Source organism: Fistularia commersonii, chromosome 18, assembly GCF_037954325.1.
Source record: "Fistularia commersonii isolate RoL2024-O1a breed Wild chromosome 18, RoL_Fcom_v1.0, whole genome shotgun sequence".
Lineage (NCBI taxonomy): Eukaryota > Metazoa > Chordata > Actinopteri > Syngnathiformes > Fistulariidae > Fistularia > Fistularia commersonii.
This window is the reverse complement of record NC_141301.1, coordinates 12,773,474-12,791,024: the sequence shown is the minus strand read 5'-3', so window position 1 is coordinate 12,791,024 and position 17,551 is coordinate 12,773,474. Positions and strand designations below refer to the sequence as shown.

At 47.2% G+C, this 17,551-nt stretch overlaps 1 protein-coding gene across 6 annotated transcripts; it reads left to right on the top strand.

Annotated features, from left to right (window-relative positions):
* The first annotated feature begins 506 nt into the window (after positions 1–506).
* Positions 507–16,462, top strand: strn4 (striatin, calmodulin binding protein 4). Of its 6 annotated transcripts, none has more exons than XM_086164668.1 (18): positions 507–969; positions 8,986–9,089; positions 9,225–9,301; positions 9,421–9,499; positions 9,620–9,805; positions 12,440–12,614; positions 12,703–12,859; positions 13,425–13,520; positions 13,811–13,929; positions 14,024–14,199; positions 14,283–14,330; positions 14,410–14,531; positions 14,622–14,789; positions 14,868–15,008; positions 15,121–15,219; positions 15,303–15,389; positions 15,618–15,817; positions 16,243–16,462. In XM_086164668.1, exons 1-17 carry the CDS (start codon positions 655–657, stop codon positions 15,785–15,787), a joined length of 2,319 nt encoding a protein of 772 aa, XP_086020794.1. In that variant the 5' UTR covers positions 507–654; the 3' UTR covers positions 15,788–15,817; positions 16,243–16,462. The 6 variants fall into 6 exon arrangements, with proteins under 6 accessions (XP_086020794.1, XP_086020795.1, XP_086020791.1 ...); XM_086164669.1 differs by having other exon boundaries at positions 14,030–14,199; positions 16,243–16,387; XM_086164667.1 differs by having other exon boundaries at positions 518–573; positions 641–969; positions 14,622–15,008; positions 16,243–16,387.
* Positions 16,463–17,551: the final 1,089 nt, after the last annotated feature.

Below are 17,551 nucleotides of genomic sequence, written 5' to 3'. Positions count from 1 at the left end.
TTTCTGCCATGTCCTTGACGAGTCATACAATGCGTCACAAAGTGGTAAGCCGGAAGTCTTCTTGAGAATCTTCCGTTTGAAAAATAAAACCGGAAATAGATTTCGGTTTGTTATGCCTACCTTCATTGGCTTCTAGCAGCCCCTGCTCACAAAATGGCAGGAAATGATCTCCCATAGCGACATGCTTATTGTGTATTACGAAAAACATGGCCCTATATTTGTCACCTACACTGGCCATATCCAATGGCTAACATAGGGAGGAGGAAACTGCTCGGGAAATTTCAAAATAAGAGTCACATACAAGTATTGCTAGTTAGTATCTTTGAAATTTAGCAAGCTATCTATTCGGCGTAATGTCAAATCGCGCAGAATGGTTTATTTGTCAATTTTAAGTTATTCTAATCAGAGTTTCTAAGCCGCCATCGCTAATTGGAACTATGGGGTTTTATGTTGAAGTTTCGCAACCGGATGTGTAGTATTTTACCAACGGCATAATAATTTCGTTCGTGTGAGAATAGGAAGAAAGGAGGGTAGCTGATAGTGGAGTGCGGCTAGCTTGGAAGAAGGACACGGGTACTTCATTATTCATATTATTGTTCCTAAACTTTGCCCCTTTTCATCTCTCCTATCCTGGCGAAAGGTTGAACGGTTAAAATGGAGGCGGACAGATCCGGCGGAGGACCAAACCCGAACTCCGGAGGCGGTATAAGCGGAGGAGGGCGCAACCCGAACGGGCCCAAAGTAGCACCGGGCCAGGCGACATCAGCTGCGGCGACCGGGGCGATGGCAGCGGCAGCGGCGGCGGCGGCGGCGGCGGCCGGAGCAATGCCCGGATCGTCGCATCCCCGGGAGCCACAGGACGGGGACTCGGGTATGACCCTTCCTGGGATCCTGCACTTCATCCAGTACGAATGGGGACGCTTCCAGGCCGAGAAATACCGCTGGGAGGCAGAGAGAGACGAACTCAGGGTAAATATGCTTGTTATGCCCACCGTTAACCATAAATATGCACCTCTGGAGCATTGTTTTTTTTTTTGTGGGTGCATTAATTCCTTAAAATGCAAATAATATGCAGATGTTACAACCCTATATTCTCTGCACGATGTGCACTTGCTTGATCAATAATAATTTTTTTTTTAATTTCAAATGACAATGACAAAAAGCTAACTAACCACCACACATGATGGGAATATGATCGATGGTAGTGTATTGATTTATAGATGCCCCAACCGCCAATTTGCATTTTACACACCATCTCTTAATTTTCATCATTTAATGTAAATGTGGATTGTTTTTTCCCCTTTAAAACTAGGAGTGGCACACCTGTCAGTGTCACGAGTAAATGCAGGTTTAACGCTGCAGTCACAGAATCAGTGGGCGATGTGGTTTTTGAGTGCAGTTTGGAAAGCCGGCAACAATCCGCTTTTGAAACCCCAGAGATAGAAATCAAGTAATTAGTGGGTCTTGTGTTGTGGTTGGATCGTGACACTGTCACATAGCTGTGAGGTTTGCACATATTGGAACCGCGCTGAGGCTACTCTTTGAATAGAATTGGTAGTGAAATGTTCCTGCTGATGTTTCATTCGTAGATATGAAAGTGCTCCGGCCCGCTGACCTTTTAGCACAGGGATGCACGCCCCTACGTGCCGTCATTTTCCCGCGTTATTACACAACATTACACTGCAGATGTATTTCTGCGTGACACATTTGCATTTTGTGTTTAGTGTTTGCAATATTTCTTCATATTTTGTGCAGCTGCAACAACAACAGTGTGTGTGCGTGTATGTTTTCAGTTATTTCGAGCACACAGCAGCAGACAGAGGCCGTATTATACGGGTCTCACACATGCATGTAACTATGTGACACAGAGCATTGCTAGACAGGATTCTGCTTCGTAATCCAGTTATTCCGCAAATAGCAAAGGTGCCTTGCATTTGAAATAGATGGTATAGTTTGTGCCAGTCATTGCCAGTCTTCGGATTTGACAAAACTAACGCATACTTGCTTCTCTCCTTGCACTCTGCCTCTCACTTTTACCCTTTCTCAAACCAATGGAGTTATAAATAGGAGTCTGATCAAATATGGATGAACAATAACAAACTCCCAGCGCTCTCTGCTTTTATAGGCACATATGTGGACGAGTGGGAAATATGAGTCCGAAATGGGCCATTACCACGACAACATGTCATGGGAACCTATTATGGAACTTTGATTGTGCGTGCAAATTTGCTGCACGTGGTCTCATTTCATAGGTCCAATTATCACACTGTTCCTTTTCGCGGAGAAACAGTGGATGCCGGGGTGTCAGACTGAAAAAAAAAAATTAAAAAAAAATGACCCAGCTTACATTTAAAGACCCACATGCTGAAACCCTCTGGCTCCACACACATGGAGCTCTCAACACGCCATTTAGCATGTCCCTTGGCCTTATTCTGCACTGTTAAATATATAAATATATGTCTGCTCACATGTAATCTTCATGTGACATTCTGTGCATGTGTAGCATGCGGGATTTTTAAAGGCTTGTAAAGGAAGCCACTCGGATGTCACCAATGGGACGGAGAGCTCCGTCCCTTGTGCCAGTCTGCAGGAAACCAGTGTTTCTACACATCATTGGGGCCGTCGTGACATGCGGCGGCTACGAGTGTGTTTTCCAATGTGATAAGCGCACCTGTGGCATCTACTGACAGGTCAGGATACAAAGTCCGTCTTGCTCCCAGCCAGGAGGGACGTCCGACACACATTTATGGCTCGGCCGTAGCCTCCTGAGCTGGCTTGAAAGTAGCATAGCGGCCTGCGCCATTAGTGTTTGATTGTATCAGTGACGACACTGTGAAGCCCTTTTAGTACTAATGAAGGGAATTTACCATTTCCTTTTCCACTTGTGTTACACGATTTCATAAGTGCGGTTCCGTCCTCCCAACCAGGCTTGATCTCATCAACTCGTGTTATTCCTTTATTTGTTTTCAATCCGACCCCCGCCACGGCGTAATTGACAGAAAGGCTGACTGCGCAGCAAATGAACCGTTGCTCCAGCTCTTGGTGTTTATCACATTTTGAGGCATTTATGTCCATTAACCTGCTAATTGTCATGTAGAAGATCACTGCTGACCCAGATGACTTCGCTCCCTTTCGAGTTTGGCCCAAGGGCTCCCTGGATGCATATATCTAATTAATAACATTTGGCTTACAGGCATGACACACATATGACACATGTACAGGCTAATGTCTGCTAACGTTGCAAGTTTGTATCTCGTCTGTTCGACGGCTTTTCTAACTAGTTTATTGCCATCTTGTCTTGTTGTTGTGTCATGTTGTGCAAAAATCGCAAAAAAAGTTTTCACACTACAGTTTCCCCTTTCACACGAACACATTGGTGTTTTTTGTAATTGTTTGTAAATGTTTAAGATTCATTCTTTCAAAAGCAGCCCCCCTCAAAACATTTGCACCAGTGATGGGTGTAACAGCTAACATAGCGTCAAATATCCTCAACATCCAGTGTGTCTTGTATTTGGCCCTGGACGCACACAGACACACACGCACACAGAAGTGATAGTTTTATGCAACTAAATGTCTATATGCAAAGCAAACAGTATTTTAAAGAGCTAATTTTACTGCAATTTTTTGTCAGCTGTCTTTGCAGCGTTGAAATGTTTTCAACATTCCTCCCCAGAGGTCACTGTGCGAAAGTACTTCAAAAAAGTTTGTGAAGAAATCCAGTCCAATCTTCATCTGATGGATATAATTTACCACATTAATCACTTCCACAATGACTCGAGCAGCAAATGTTTTTTAATCGGTCAGGTTAAGAGCTGCTTCTCGACTACAAGATATGAAATTCACCCAGAGAAAACCTACTGGTCCATTAACGTGTCGATTGAGGGGGTTGGGAGAAAAAAAGCAATCACCCCTCCAGTGCCAACTTCTCTTCTAGCATCACCCCACGCGTCGAGGCTCAAACATTGCAGGAGCATGACAAACACTTCTGGTAGGAGACAGTCATTACCATAATTTATTATTTAGATAGTGTTCGCCTAAGGAGATGTCACAAATGGAAAAGACATTTCTTTGTATGCTGGCCTCAGAGGCTTTCCGTTGCCAGCGCATACACAGAAACCTTTTTGGGGTTGTGAGTGCAGAGAAGACTTGCATGTTTTTTTTTTTGTTTTTTTTTTTTTAAAAAGCGCTATTCTGCTCTCTAACTAAACCACGCAGGCAGGCATTTGACTTTCTATAATGCACCATCCCTCAAAGCAAGCTGTCCCAGAAAAGTTCATCGCTCTACTTGTTGGCATGTGGCTACTCTCGCGGGGATGAGGGGATGAAGGGATGAGGAGATGGAGCGTGGCCAGCGGAGGAGGAAAGCTGCCCTTGACCCTGATCTGCAGCATGTAATGGGTGGAAAAGCCCCCCCCCCCCCCCCCTTCCCTCCCCATGCATGAGCTTTCCATGCAACACCAAATTTGGAAGAAAAAAAAAAAAAGGCAAACAAAAGGTTAGCAGCAGGAGGACACACGGAGGAAACCCACCCACAGGAAGGAGAGATCAGGTGGCACGTCAGATTCCCCTTTGGCGGGGTTCCTGTATACTTTATGCCTTGTTAGTTTACCGTCGTCGCGGACAGGAAAAATAACCGTCTCATATCAGGCCCTGTTAAAACGGCTCCGCCAGAACAACCCTCTCCTTCGTGTTTTAACAAAACTCCTGTGCGTGGGTTGCTGTCAGAGATGAGTCACATTCCGCGTGAGATTTTTATTTTTATTTTTCAGAATGCACAATCAACTATCTTATCACTTCAGCGGTGGGATATTCTTCGTCCCCACGAGCAGACACATCCAGAGACCAGGAGATATCTGAGAGTAAAGTAGGATGTCAGGCATTAAACCCTCCGACACGCTGATACCTCTGTTTTGATGAGGATTATGTTTCAGCAAAAGATGGATTTTACTGAGTGCTTCCCGTTGGATATCTAAGTGTGTGTGTTTTCGCCCTGCCTTACTTGTGTCTCAGATGTGTTTCGGGGTTTTGTGTTTTCTCAGTACTGACACGGTAACCAATCTTTCTGAGGAGTACAGGGCAATGCCACGTAGGGTTTGGATGCTTATCTGTGTGTGTGTGTGTGTGTGTGTGTGTTTGAGCAGGTTGTAGCTTGTCTGCATACGTTTTGGAGCAGGAACGCAGGAAGCCCCCCCCCCCCCCCCCCCGAAGCGTGAGGTAGATTCATTGCGCTTAAGAGTTGGAAATTTACAAAACCCTTTTCTCCGGGTTGGTTCAGCAGCAGGATTTGCCGCAACGGCGGTCGAGTGAATTCGGCATTACGGAGCTCGCTGGCCCGACGCCGCTGCCGTCCTTTTTAAATTCAGGAAGTGAGGGATGCTCAGTGAAACTGATGAGTCTGTGCTTTTGGTTCGGGCAGCGGAGTGGAAGAGTAGCCACCATTAAAGCAACGGTCCTGTGCCGTACGCTCAATGACGAAAGCAAAAAAGTTAACTTGTCATTGATTTTTTTTTTTTTTTTTTTTTGACCTTCTTTTATACAGTGCTTACATACACTGTCTATGCTCTGTTGTTTTTCGTTTATCATCAGTAAAATGTATTTCTGATAAATGACTTTTGGTGCCTAAATGAATACATTGGTCTAAAAAATTTTTCTTATTTTTTTTTTTATTTTTATTTTTTTTACCAGCCGAGTTTCAGATAATGTTGGCTTCCAACCAGTGCACGTCTCTGTTTGACGTGCTCCGACAGAGCGTCGAAAAACCTCCACCGCACCGGCAGCTTTACATTTGCCGCGTAGCGTGCAGCTGGGAATGCCCGGCACAGCGGCAGCTGCTGCGGCCGGCTTTACGGTCGCCGCTGTGACCGACCGCAGCAAATTATACGCGGCCACTCCGCTTCATACGCGAGGCTTTTCTTTTGTTTTTCGCCTAATTACTAGTTTTCAAACTTCCAAAGCCAATGACCCGGGGCTTTTCCAACCTGTCAGATTAACAAATAATCCCCCCGTTTACATTTTGAGGTGCTCGGATAAATACTTCTCATAGGGGAGGACAGTTTGAAGCTGCATGTGTTTGAAGACCTTTCAGGTCATACCTGCAGTGTTGACAAGCCCGCTTTGCACAGTTACCTCCAAAACTCCCAGATAAGCATTTAAAATTACATCGCATTAATCAGGATTACTCAGCAGCAGCAGCGGGAAAGTTTCTTGGCATATTATTCTCTAGCACCCCCCACCCCCCAACTCCACCCCCGAGCCTGTTACATGACTGTGTCTGCTTTCCTGGATGATTGACTGCCCTCTCAAGTAGACCGAATGCCTGCCCCACGAGATCGGTTTTTTAGACCGTTCTAGTTTTACATGACTGGGTATGCGTGTGGGCGCAGACTCGTGGATGCATGCAGAGGAGAAATGGACTGTAAAAAAAAAAAAAGAAAAGAAAATGAGGCATTAATGCTTCAGCACAACTTTGCTCAGAGAGAGAGAGAGAGAGATTCATGGAGAGAAATTACAGCGTACGACTGGCGCCTGACACGGCCTACATTTAAGGTGCTTAAATGCATTTTAATATACCGCTAACCTGGAGTAGCATGTTAAAGAAATTCTGCAGCTATCTCCATGGTGCTGTTGTCAGGTGTGGCTCAGAGGAAAACAAACAAACAAAAAGGAAAACCCAGTTTGCGGCCACACTGGTCCTACTCCAGTTACAGGGGTCATTTTACCAGCGACTCTCTGTCCTCTCTTTACCGCCATAGCCGTCATCAGGACGGCACAACCGCGGGAACAGCACCCATATCAACCTACTTCTATATAAAATATGTCATAAAATGACGCCTCACCGCCACCATTAGGTTTCCAATTTCATGCAGTCACCTGCGTAACTGCGTAAGCACAGATACGAACCTCCGGGTTTGAGTCGCAGCGCTGTACGGGCGTCACACGCAGGCTTCCACGCACCGTCAGCGCGACCAGGCCGAGAGATGTCGATGGTCAGTTTGATACCACGCGTGCGTAACGTGATGACGCATTCACGATGGCGAGAAAATCTGGTTTCATTGCACCTTCAGCTTCCTGCTGCATAAAAATCAATCGGCGTCACATGTTTTTCTGTATCCTAAGAATTCATTCGGAGTATATGTTCTGTTTGGCTGCTGATGTAGAAATAGATGCCAGACGTTTTCAACACAGCCAAAGGGTAGCAGCAGAAAAGGTGTCTGTGGCTGTGAGTCACGCTGCACAGACAAGGTAGGAGTTAGCCCGCGACCGCCGTCAACCCCTTTTTGAGCCGTTGCTTTTAATGGCACCGTGACACCAGGGACGGTTTTGGATAAGTCCCGAGTTTCAAAGAGCTCTCTGAACCGAATTATTACTTCACTCGTTAATGCTAAGCCTTCATTTGAATATCCCTGCACGGGCTGCGGAGAGGTTCACTCCTTCGCACTAGCTGGTGTTATCTCACACATCTGCTCTCACACTGATGGAGGGAGGCTGCCGTACAGCGACAGCAGGCGGCTCATCAGAGCTAATTGGGGGTTCGGGATCTCGCTCCAGGACTCTGCTACACTGTTTTTAGCGGGGGGATCAAACCGGCAACATCGCGTATAACAGCCTGCTGTGCCGACCATTTAAAGCCTACCTGCATATTAGGACCGGTTCATTACGTCAATCCCTCATGTCTACTCTACATTTCATTGGCAAACATGCACTTTGAATCTTGCTTGTAATTAAAACGAATTGCTTCATCACATACTAATTTTCACTAATTTGCTCAACCTGGACTCTGCCTCTCATGTTCATCTCGACTGCACGACTGTTCCAACTTGTTTATGAAGGCAGCGGTGCCCCTTCGATTGAAATTTTTTTTCATGAATTTCATAACGGTATTTTTATATTTTATGCATGCATTGATTTGATCATTATACACTGCTCGAAAAAATAAATACTGAAATAACACATCCTAGATCCGAATGAATGAAATATTCTTATTAAATACTTTGTATTTTACATAGCTGAATGCTCTGACAACAAAATCACACCAAAATGATTAATGGAAGTCAAATGTATGAACCCATGGAGGTCTGGATTTGGAATCACACTCCAAGTGAAAGTGTAAAAGCGCACTGCAGTCTGATCCAGCGTTGATATAATGTCTTTAAAATGAGTCAAAACGAATCAGTGTTGCTTCCTAAGTGGACAGTTTGATTTCACGCAAGTGTGATTGACTTGGAGTCGGAGCTGCCGGGCAGGACGTCTCGAGGAAGACCAAGGAGAAGATTTATGGACGTAGTGAGGGAGGATAAGAAGATAGTTGTTGTGAGAAAGGAGGATACAGAGAATAGGGTTGGATGGAGAAGGTTGATTCGCTGCGGCGACTCCTGAAGGGAAAAGCCGAAAGGAGAAGAAGAAGTGATTGACTTTGTGTTGGAGTTACATTGTGTTGTTTAAGTGTACCCTTTATTTTTTTTGGAGCAGTATATATTGCCAATCCAAATGGCACTTTGACTAAAGGGTGCCTTTACTGTAGATTTAGGGAAATAGGGCCGCACTGAACCACTGTTCTCCTGAACCAAAAAACCTGTCTGTTGTTTTAGAAATCCTTAAAAGTAGGACTAGGCATTTAAAGCGAGTGTGCGTCTGAAGTGTAGGTATTTGAAACTGGCCGGCGTCTGTCTCCTTTTCCCTCGCCTGCAGATGCACAGTGAGGCCTTTGGTCAGAAGAAGTTTAAAAATAAGCGCCCCGTTCCACAACCCTCTACTTATGTGTTCTGCAGCGGCTTCTCAGAAATCATTCTTGCGATGCCTGTCACACCAGATTGTTTTCCGTCATTTTCACACTCTTTGGTCGATAACTAACGCTCCGGCCCCTCGCCCCCTCGGGCAGCGCCTCGTTTTTTAATCGGGCTTCAACAATATGCATTTTGGCAGCCGTCATAAGATCAACACTGGTGCCTATTTGTTACCGTTCTGTGGATGTTTGTGTGTTTTCAGGCTCAGGTAGCATTCCTACAGGGGGAGAGGAAAGGGCAGGAGAACATGAAGCAGGACCTAGTGAGGCGGATTAAAATGCTGGAGTACGCCCTCAAACAAGAGAGGTAAGGCCGATGCCAGGAAACTCCTAATGGCCTGTTCCTTATTGAGCCCGTTATCCCTAGACAGGCATTCGGAGGTCAAGTCCTCCCGTGTTTGGGTGTCGCGGCGCCCTCATGTGGTGTCTCCCGGCTCCGCAGGGCGAAGCACCAGAAGCTGAAGACGGGAAACGACCAGAGCCTCGGAGACAAGAAGCCAGAGACGGAGGCCGAGCAGCGTACGTTCACCCTCCCCTCGGATGTTTGTGAAATCCGACGCTTCGCTTTACTTTTAGATCACCTCCACCCCCCCACACCCCCTATCGATTTCAATCCTGTTTTTTTTTTTTTTGGGTAGTCCTCAATGGGCCGGCTGAGTCAGACTCCGAGCCTGCCAACCAGATGTCCTGGAAGGAGGGACGACAGTTACTACGCAAGTAAGACCTGTCTTTCATCAGCCTCTTTGACCCGAAGCTGCGAATCCTCGAAATGAATGAAACGTCCGATGAGTCAAACCACCTCAGTAAATACGCATTTATTTGCGTTATTTCCCATAGATACCTGGAGGAGGTCGGGTATTCAGACACCATTCTAGACATGCGTTCGAAGCGAGTGCGCTCCCTGCTCGGGCGGAGCAGCCCCGAGGCCAACGGCCCGCCTCCTGCCGAGGCCTCGCCGGAGCCGGAGGCGCGGGCCGGCGGAGAGTCCCTGCTGGTCAGACAGATCGAGGAACAGATCAAGAGGTACGCTCGCCCGATTCTCCTCCTCGGCTGGCTCATCGTTTAAACGGCTGAAGCCGGGAAACACGGGAAAAGTACCAGATAATGCCCTCGAATAATGTGACTCAGAGTGAATAGAATTGCAATACATAACCATAGTTCCACTGACATGCTCAGTAGATTTATTAAACTCAACCGAGTCATTGGAGGGTGTACCCCTGAATTCTTCTGGTCTGGGTGTGTGCGTGCGTCAGCATTTTTCACACCCTAAAAGAAGTCCCGCCTGACGCGCCGGATATGTGCATCCCTGTCCAAGAAGTGTCACACGGCGTCCTCATTTGGTGTCTAGTGAGCGGCGACTCCACCTCAGACTTTTTGGCGTCAGTTTCATCATATGAACCTGCTTGTACTGACGCGAGAGAAAATACTCTTAAAGCAAGTTCATCCACAGAGGAATCCACAGCTTTTGTCATACAGTCATTCCTCACTTAATGACAAATCAGTTACGACGGGCGTTACGACTTTGACCAATGTTCATATTCGAAAATATCTCGAAGTTGCGACGTCAATGTTTATGCGCCGAGTACAGTAGCAGCATAGTCGAGAGTGTAAGTGTACCCAAACGTAGCTGTGTACAATAAGCTAATGGTATAATTAAAGATCTATAGCAGGGATGTCAAAGTCAAATACACTGAGGGCCAAAAAAAAAGAAAATTGTTACAAGCCGAGGGCCGGACTAATTCAGTGTTTATTAAAACATATTGAACTTACTGAACATAGCCTATTGAACCAAGACCTAAATGTATCAATGAAATTGTATGCATTCTAAACTGAAAATCCATTATCGTGCTGCTCTATGATCATATCAATCACTGCTTTCGAATAGTAAAATGAGAAAATAAAAATAAATAAATCAAATCAGCTGATGGTTCCTATCTGCAATTAGTCCATCAACTGAAAAATAAATGCATTAATTGAAAAATAGATAAAATACAATACATTAAAATGCAATAATCTATGGCACACAGACAAAACAATACTTTCTTCAAAGAAAAATCACGTCTTGTGGAAACAAATGTAAAAAATTGAACTGAAGTAAAAACTAAAAATACGTTCATGCTCTGTGATGATCACTTGTCTGAGGCTGAGCCTGATATTTGGTGGCGTCTCATTTTTTTGTACAAGTTCATCAATGCCCGGGGTCAGGCTCTGAGATGAGGAAATCCTCCGGATTGAGTGAAGGTGCTTCTCACTAAGACGGCTCCTGTGTGATGTTTTGTTTTGCTCCAAGAGAACAGTTGTTCACACAGGTATGTGCTGCCAAACATAGAGAGCGTCTGAGCAGCTTGGTTGCGCAGCCGGGCATCGTGTCGGGGATGAAACGTGCAAACTCAGCAGCACCCGCTCTCACATTTTTCCTTCAGTGTGTCTCCAGTGCACCGGAGCTCAATCAACTCCATTTGTAGGTTTGATGGTGCGCTCTCCACGTCAACTGCAAAAGGATTGACGAGCAAAACTGCTTTTTTGGGCTTCTAAGTCAGCAAATCGGAGTCGGAAGTCGGCAGCAAGTATGTGGACTTTATCGGCAAATCGTGCACTCGGGAACACGGCGGTAGAGAGATTCTCTTTCACGGTCTTGCAGCTGGGAAAGTTTTCTATCCGCATCTGCAGCCAAACTCTCTCCACATAAAAGACACACATGTTTGCTATTTACCTCCGTGAACATGTACTCTGCCTCCCACCTGCCTTGAAATCCTCTGTTCTCAGCGTCCACCTTTCATTTAGCCAGTTTTGGGGAGGAGGTAGCTGAAATTTGACATCTGCTCTGACTGCTGAGTTTGCGGGGTACCGTTGCATTGTGGGGAATGCAGTGTTGGTGCGTTTAAAACATCAGCAGGCGGCTGCGGCCCGGTTCTAATAATAATCAGTTTCATCCCAGGTGCCAGAGATAATTTGTTCACGGGCCGGATCCGGCCCGCGGGCCTTGACTTTGACATATGTGATCTATAGCAATAACACCAACTCTATTGTCAACATTAGGCTAGGCTAACTTGTAACTTTTCACAGACAATAGGTTAACATTTAGGCTACGATAGGCTAGCCTACCGTAAGGCTATACAGTTTACTTCTTATATATGACGATTTGAGTTGGCAAAGGGAATCCTTCGCTTAATAACAAATTTGCTTAACAATGTAGTCGTTAGAACAGATTGTTGTCGTTAAACGAGGAGTGACTATATATATATATATATATATATATAAATGTTTTCTCACCTTCCAAATAATCTTTTTAAATGCCAAAAATAACATATCTATTTGTCAATGGTAATACAGCTTAATTCATGCCCCCCCCCCAAGAGACTTCACATCTTTTTTTGTTAAGTGATTTTATTCACCTATTTATTTGTTGATCTGGTTATGTTTCCATCAAAATATATATTCCATCAAAATCTCGTACCGACCTCCCCCGAGTCCCTTGACTCTAAAGGTTTTCCCTGGAGCTGGAACTAAAGTAACAGACAACCGGAGGTGGAATTTTGATATTGATAAATATATTTATCATAATATGTATTGGTTTTTATGTAACAAGGTCTTCTCCGAACGCTTAAGCCACGCGCTTAGTACAAAGTACAGCTTCTAAGCTGCGTCTGTTTGCAGGAACGCGGGGAAGGAAAGCTCGAAGGAGCGCCTGGGGGGTTCGGTGCTGGACAAAATCCCCTTCCTCCACGGCTGTGAGGATGACGAGGACGACAGCGACGAGGACGACGACTTCCAAGGCATGACCGCCGACTGCATCGACGGACCTCGAAAAAACAAGAAGTCTCGAATAAAGGTGAGGCCGAACGCGAGCGCGCGCGTGAACGCTCCGGCTGCGCCATCGCCAGACATCCAATCAACCTCCGCCTGTCTTCCTCGTCCAGATGGGCTCCGAACCCATGACCACAGACCTGGACCCCGAGGACGAGGAGGATGAAGACGATTCGGAAGACGCCCTGAGTGAATTTGACTTCCTGGGCTCGGGGGAGGATGGGGAGGGGGCGGGAGAGGCTCGGATCTCAGGGGACGGACGGGAGCTAGGTACGCTGTTGCCGTAGCAACATAAGCACCGGCACTGCCAGAATCACTGCCGCCGGTGCATCTGTCGTCTCCGCCCTCTCTTTCTCCCCCTTCCTCCCCCCCCGATCACCTTTTTTCTGTTTTACTTTCTCATTGTGTCCTGGCATCTTTTTCCTGTCAATAAAACCGACCTCTTTTCCCAACCACCCGTCTCTCTGTTCTGTTTCACGAGCTGTCTGTGACTCTTAGCACTGCTTAGCCGTCACCTCCGTCCGTAGACCCGCCTCCTGGGGTCGACGGAGGTTTTCACAGTGCATGCCGCCTCCTCTTTCTCCATGCCCACATTTAGATCTTTCCAGTCCTATTGACTCTGCCATCTTGCGCTTCAGTCGATTTCATCCTCCTCCTAGAAGAAATCCTTTAAATCCCGTTGTGTTTAAGGAATGGAGTCTTCTCATATTTGCGTCTGCATTCTTCTTTCTGCATATGTCCCTCTCATTCGCCCACCTGCTTGCCCCTCGCCGACCCCCCGACCCACCGCACCGCATGACCGGATGTGTTGTCTCTTCCCTCTCGCCGGGTTCAGAGAACCGCAGGAACAAGTTGCAAGGCATGATGTCGGACTTCCCCCCTAAACCCACCCCGCCCCCTTCCGTGTCAGGACAGGCTCGTTCCGGGGAAGGTAAGACCCCCGCCCCCGCCCCCCGACCAAATACAGAACAACAAACTCTCCAAGTACGCTCCCCCGAATCCCTAAAAGCATGTTTATAGGTTTGAGTTTTAAAGGCTGCATAGGGTTAGCGGTGCTCCTGCAGCTATAAATACTGTTCACACGAGGAAACAGGATGCATGGAGCTTTGGCGCGGATATCTCAGGCCCTTTGCTAACCTTAGCGGTCGTTTTGGCTCACAGTCGTGAAATGGTGACGTTTGCGCAGCTGACTTGTTCGCGTTGTAACCTCCGCATCCGCAGGCGGCGCCCTGGGCTTCTCCTCGGACGTCTTCATCATGGACGCAGTCGGAGGAGGGGACATGAACCTGGGCGAACTGGCCGATCTCACCGTGGCCAACGACAACGACCTCTCCATGGATGTAAATACACCTTTTTTTTTTTTTTTTGGTTTCGTCCCCCTCCTAGCGCACAGGACAGAATTTACATTGCCTTGACCATGCGAACGCTTGTCAGATGCAGGACAACAGAGAGGAGTTCAAGAAGACGTGGAACCCGCGCTTCACGCTGCGCAGCCACTTCGATGCCATCCGAGCGCTGACCTTCCACCCCAGCCAGGCGGTCCTGCTCACGGCGTCGGAGGACGGCACGCTCAAGCTGTGGAACCTCAACAAGGCCATGCACTCGAAAAAGTAAGACGGCTTGACAGCCCTCGGGAAGACAGCTGAGACCATTTACCATAAAGGAAAACAAATAAAACACCGTCCCTTCGCAGGAACGCGGCGTTGGACGTCGAGCCCATCTACACGTTTCGAGCTCACAGGTGGGTTGAGGCTGACCTTTTAGCACGCTAGCGACCAGCGCAAGTGCAATGCGATGACCGGCGTCCTCCTTACGCCCAGTGGTGCCGTTCTGTCGCTGACGATGGGGGAGGACGGAGAGTCCTGCTACAGCGGAGGTCTGGACGGAAGTGTGAGGTGTTGGAAGATGCCGGACCTCAATGTGGATCCGTACGACAACTACGGTGACGATAAAACACACGCACGGGACACAAAGAACAATTAGCCAAAAGCGTTTATCCAGCGCTTAGCTTTTCTTACCTGCTCTCCTTCAGACCCCGGCATTGAGAGCAGTGTGTTGGTGGGCCACGAGGACAGCGTGTGGGGTCTGACTTATTCTGCGGCCCATCATCGTCTCGCCTCCTGCTCAGCCGACGGCACCGTTCGCATCTGGGACCCCCAGAACTCGGCCCCCTGCCTGTCCGTCTTCAATAAAGAGAGAGGTACGTGCGCGTGCCCGCCGCGCTCGTCCGGGGTTGTCGCACGAACCCGATGCGTGACGCGTCTCGACCTCTTCCCAGAGCACGGGACGCCCACCTCGGTGGCCTTCGTCGCCTCCGACCCCAACCAGGTGGTGGCGTCTTTCGACGGCGGCGAGACGCTGCTGTACGACCTCAACACAGAGCAGAGCGTTACCGCGCTGGAGACGCAGACCAAGGACGGTAGGTTCCAGAAATCAGCACGACTCTCAAGGGAGCGCCAGGGTGTTGGTAGCTGCCATGGAATATTTCTGCCACTGGGATTCAGTGATTTATTTTTTTCCCCCCGTTGCAGGGAGTGAACTAATTAATCGCGTGGTAAGTCACCCGTCTGAGGCCGTCTCCATCACCGCGCACGAAAACCGCACCATCCGTTTCCTTGACAACAAAACAGGTACCCGCAAGGACACTTTCAGTGCACCGCGAGCTCGTGTTCATTTTCTCGGCGAGCATGTAAACGTCACGGTCTCGTCACAGGTAAAGTGGTGCACTCCATGGTGGCTCACCTGGATGCAGTCACCTGTCTGACCACCGACCCGAAAGGCACTTACCTCATCTCTGGCAGTGAGTATCCACCGGCGGGGAGCTTTTTCATATTTGGAATAACGGACCGGCTTTTGTTGAGTTCAACACACTGTTTTTACTGTCGCTTCTCATCACCTGATCAATTCAGGTTGATAAATGCGAATACCAGCGCGATTTTATTCACAATAGGATATCTTAGTGAACTCCGACAGCGCTCCTTGCCTCCAAAAATATGATTCTCTACGCGTCCCGTTCCGCCCCCTGCAGGCCACGACTGCTCGGTGCGCCTGTGGATGCTGGACAACAGGACATGCGTGCAGGAGATCACGGCCCACAGGAAGAAGCACGACGAGGCCATTCACGACGTGGCCTTCCACTCCTCCCAGCCCTTCATCGCCAGCGCCGGCGCAGACGCACTCGCCAAGATTTTTGTCTGAAAAAAAAAAAAAAACAATGTGGTCACACTGGTAAGACAGGAGAGGGGGATGTGGGAGCTGCAGAGGCGGAGGTTGCTTTCCAGAGTTTGACGCAAACACACAAGCTGCAGTACAAGACCAGCGCGGCAGTGTTTTTCTTTTTCTCCGACGTCTATGCAGTACATTCCTAATTGTACATGCACCGAATTAAAAAGTGTAAATTGGATAAATTCACTCTACCATATGTTTTCCAACCTTCCAAACAAACACCCCAACTTTATAGAATGGCACATTTGTAAAGTAATTTCCTGAATCTAAAAATGTTCACAAATTTACTTAGAATATCACAATACTTTTTCCATTTTTTAGCGTGCTATGTCAAAGACGCTGCCATGATGCTTTGATGTTGAACTGACATTTGGGTGTGTTGGAAGAAAATGTATCTAAAGTAAAATTCCAATGTTTTTTTGTTTTAGAGACCTCCATTTGGGCCAAGAGAGACTGAAGACTACAGTGGACAGATATCACCTGTTGAAACACACACATACACACACAGATAAACAGTTGGTCCTGCACCCCACTGGCTGGGTCACGGTCACAGGACACTACCTTCCTTCAATCCCTCGCTATCCTAGGATGCCTCAGTGATTTCTTGTAATACTAATCACACCGCTTTTTTTTTGAAAACAAAAAAAACATTTGGAATCCTCGCTGCTCTGTGATCCAACAGTAACGTCTGGGAGTAACGGTTTTTCTACACTACTATAATTTTCCGTTCACCTCCCCCCCCCCCCCCCCCCCTTTTTTTTTTTTTTTTCAGTTTACAAAGCACTGTGTGTGTTTATGCTCTTGAACTGCCGCCGCACTACTCAACGTTTTGTGAGGAGGAACAGGGGGGTGGGACACACAAACACTCAAAGCCGCATAAAGGCAACGCCACATTTCACTCAATATTGTCTTTTTTTTTTTTTTACCTTAACGAATGCTAAAGCGCAATGGCCTGACTATAAATATGTAGGCGCGAAACTCACGCAGGCAGACGGCACTCGAACCAACCGCCATTTCGGGAATTACATTCCAAAGACTCTTAATAGGAGAGCGCACGTTGTTTTGTACGTGCTCGTACCCGATTTTTTTACGACAGGAGGCACCAGACAGCCGCTTTCCACTTACCACCTCACCGAGGAATAGCTTTAATTTAAACCGAACCGCCAAGTCTCACCGTCTTTTCCGAGTGATGCGTTTCAGCGATTTTTATCGCAGAGGTGGTTTTGTACGGATGTACAGTTGGAACACAAACCCAGAGGCCGGCGTTTCTCGGTCCGTAGGCCAGAGGAGCGCTGAGGGGCCTGTCTGAACCATCTGGAGTACGTCTGCAGCTTTTTTTACTGTACAGGGGAGTGCACGTGGGCGTGTGTCCGCGCATGCACTGGGAAAGACAAGGTGCTATGAAAGAACTTGTTTTTTCCTCGGATCAGAATCAGGGTGCTGTTTTTCTCCGCGCCAGGCTCTACATTTAAAAATTTCTTTCGCTGAGCCTCTATTAAGATACCTTGGCTGATCACAACTGCAGAAGACCATCGAGAATTTTTTTTTTTTTTTTTATTTATTTTTTGTCCAATTATTCTGATTTTATTTCCAAGTGCAACACTTGTGTTTAGGCTTGTTATTTATTTGGGCGTTTTTTTTTTTTTTTTTTTTTTTATAATTAAGAGTTCGACATCACCTTCTGCGATGTTCTTTTTTCACCACGTGCCCGAGTTGCACCGTAGCACGTTACCCTTC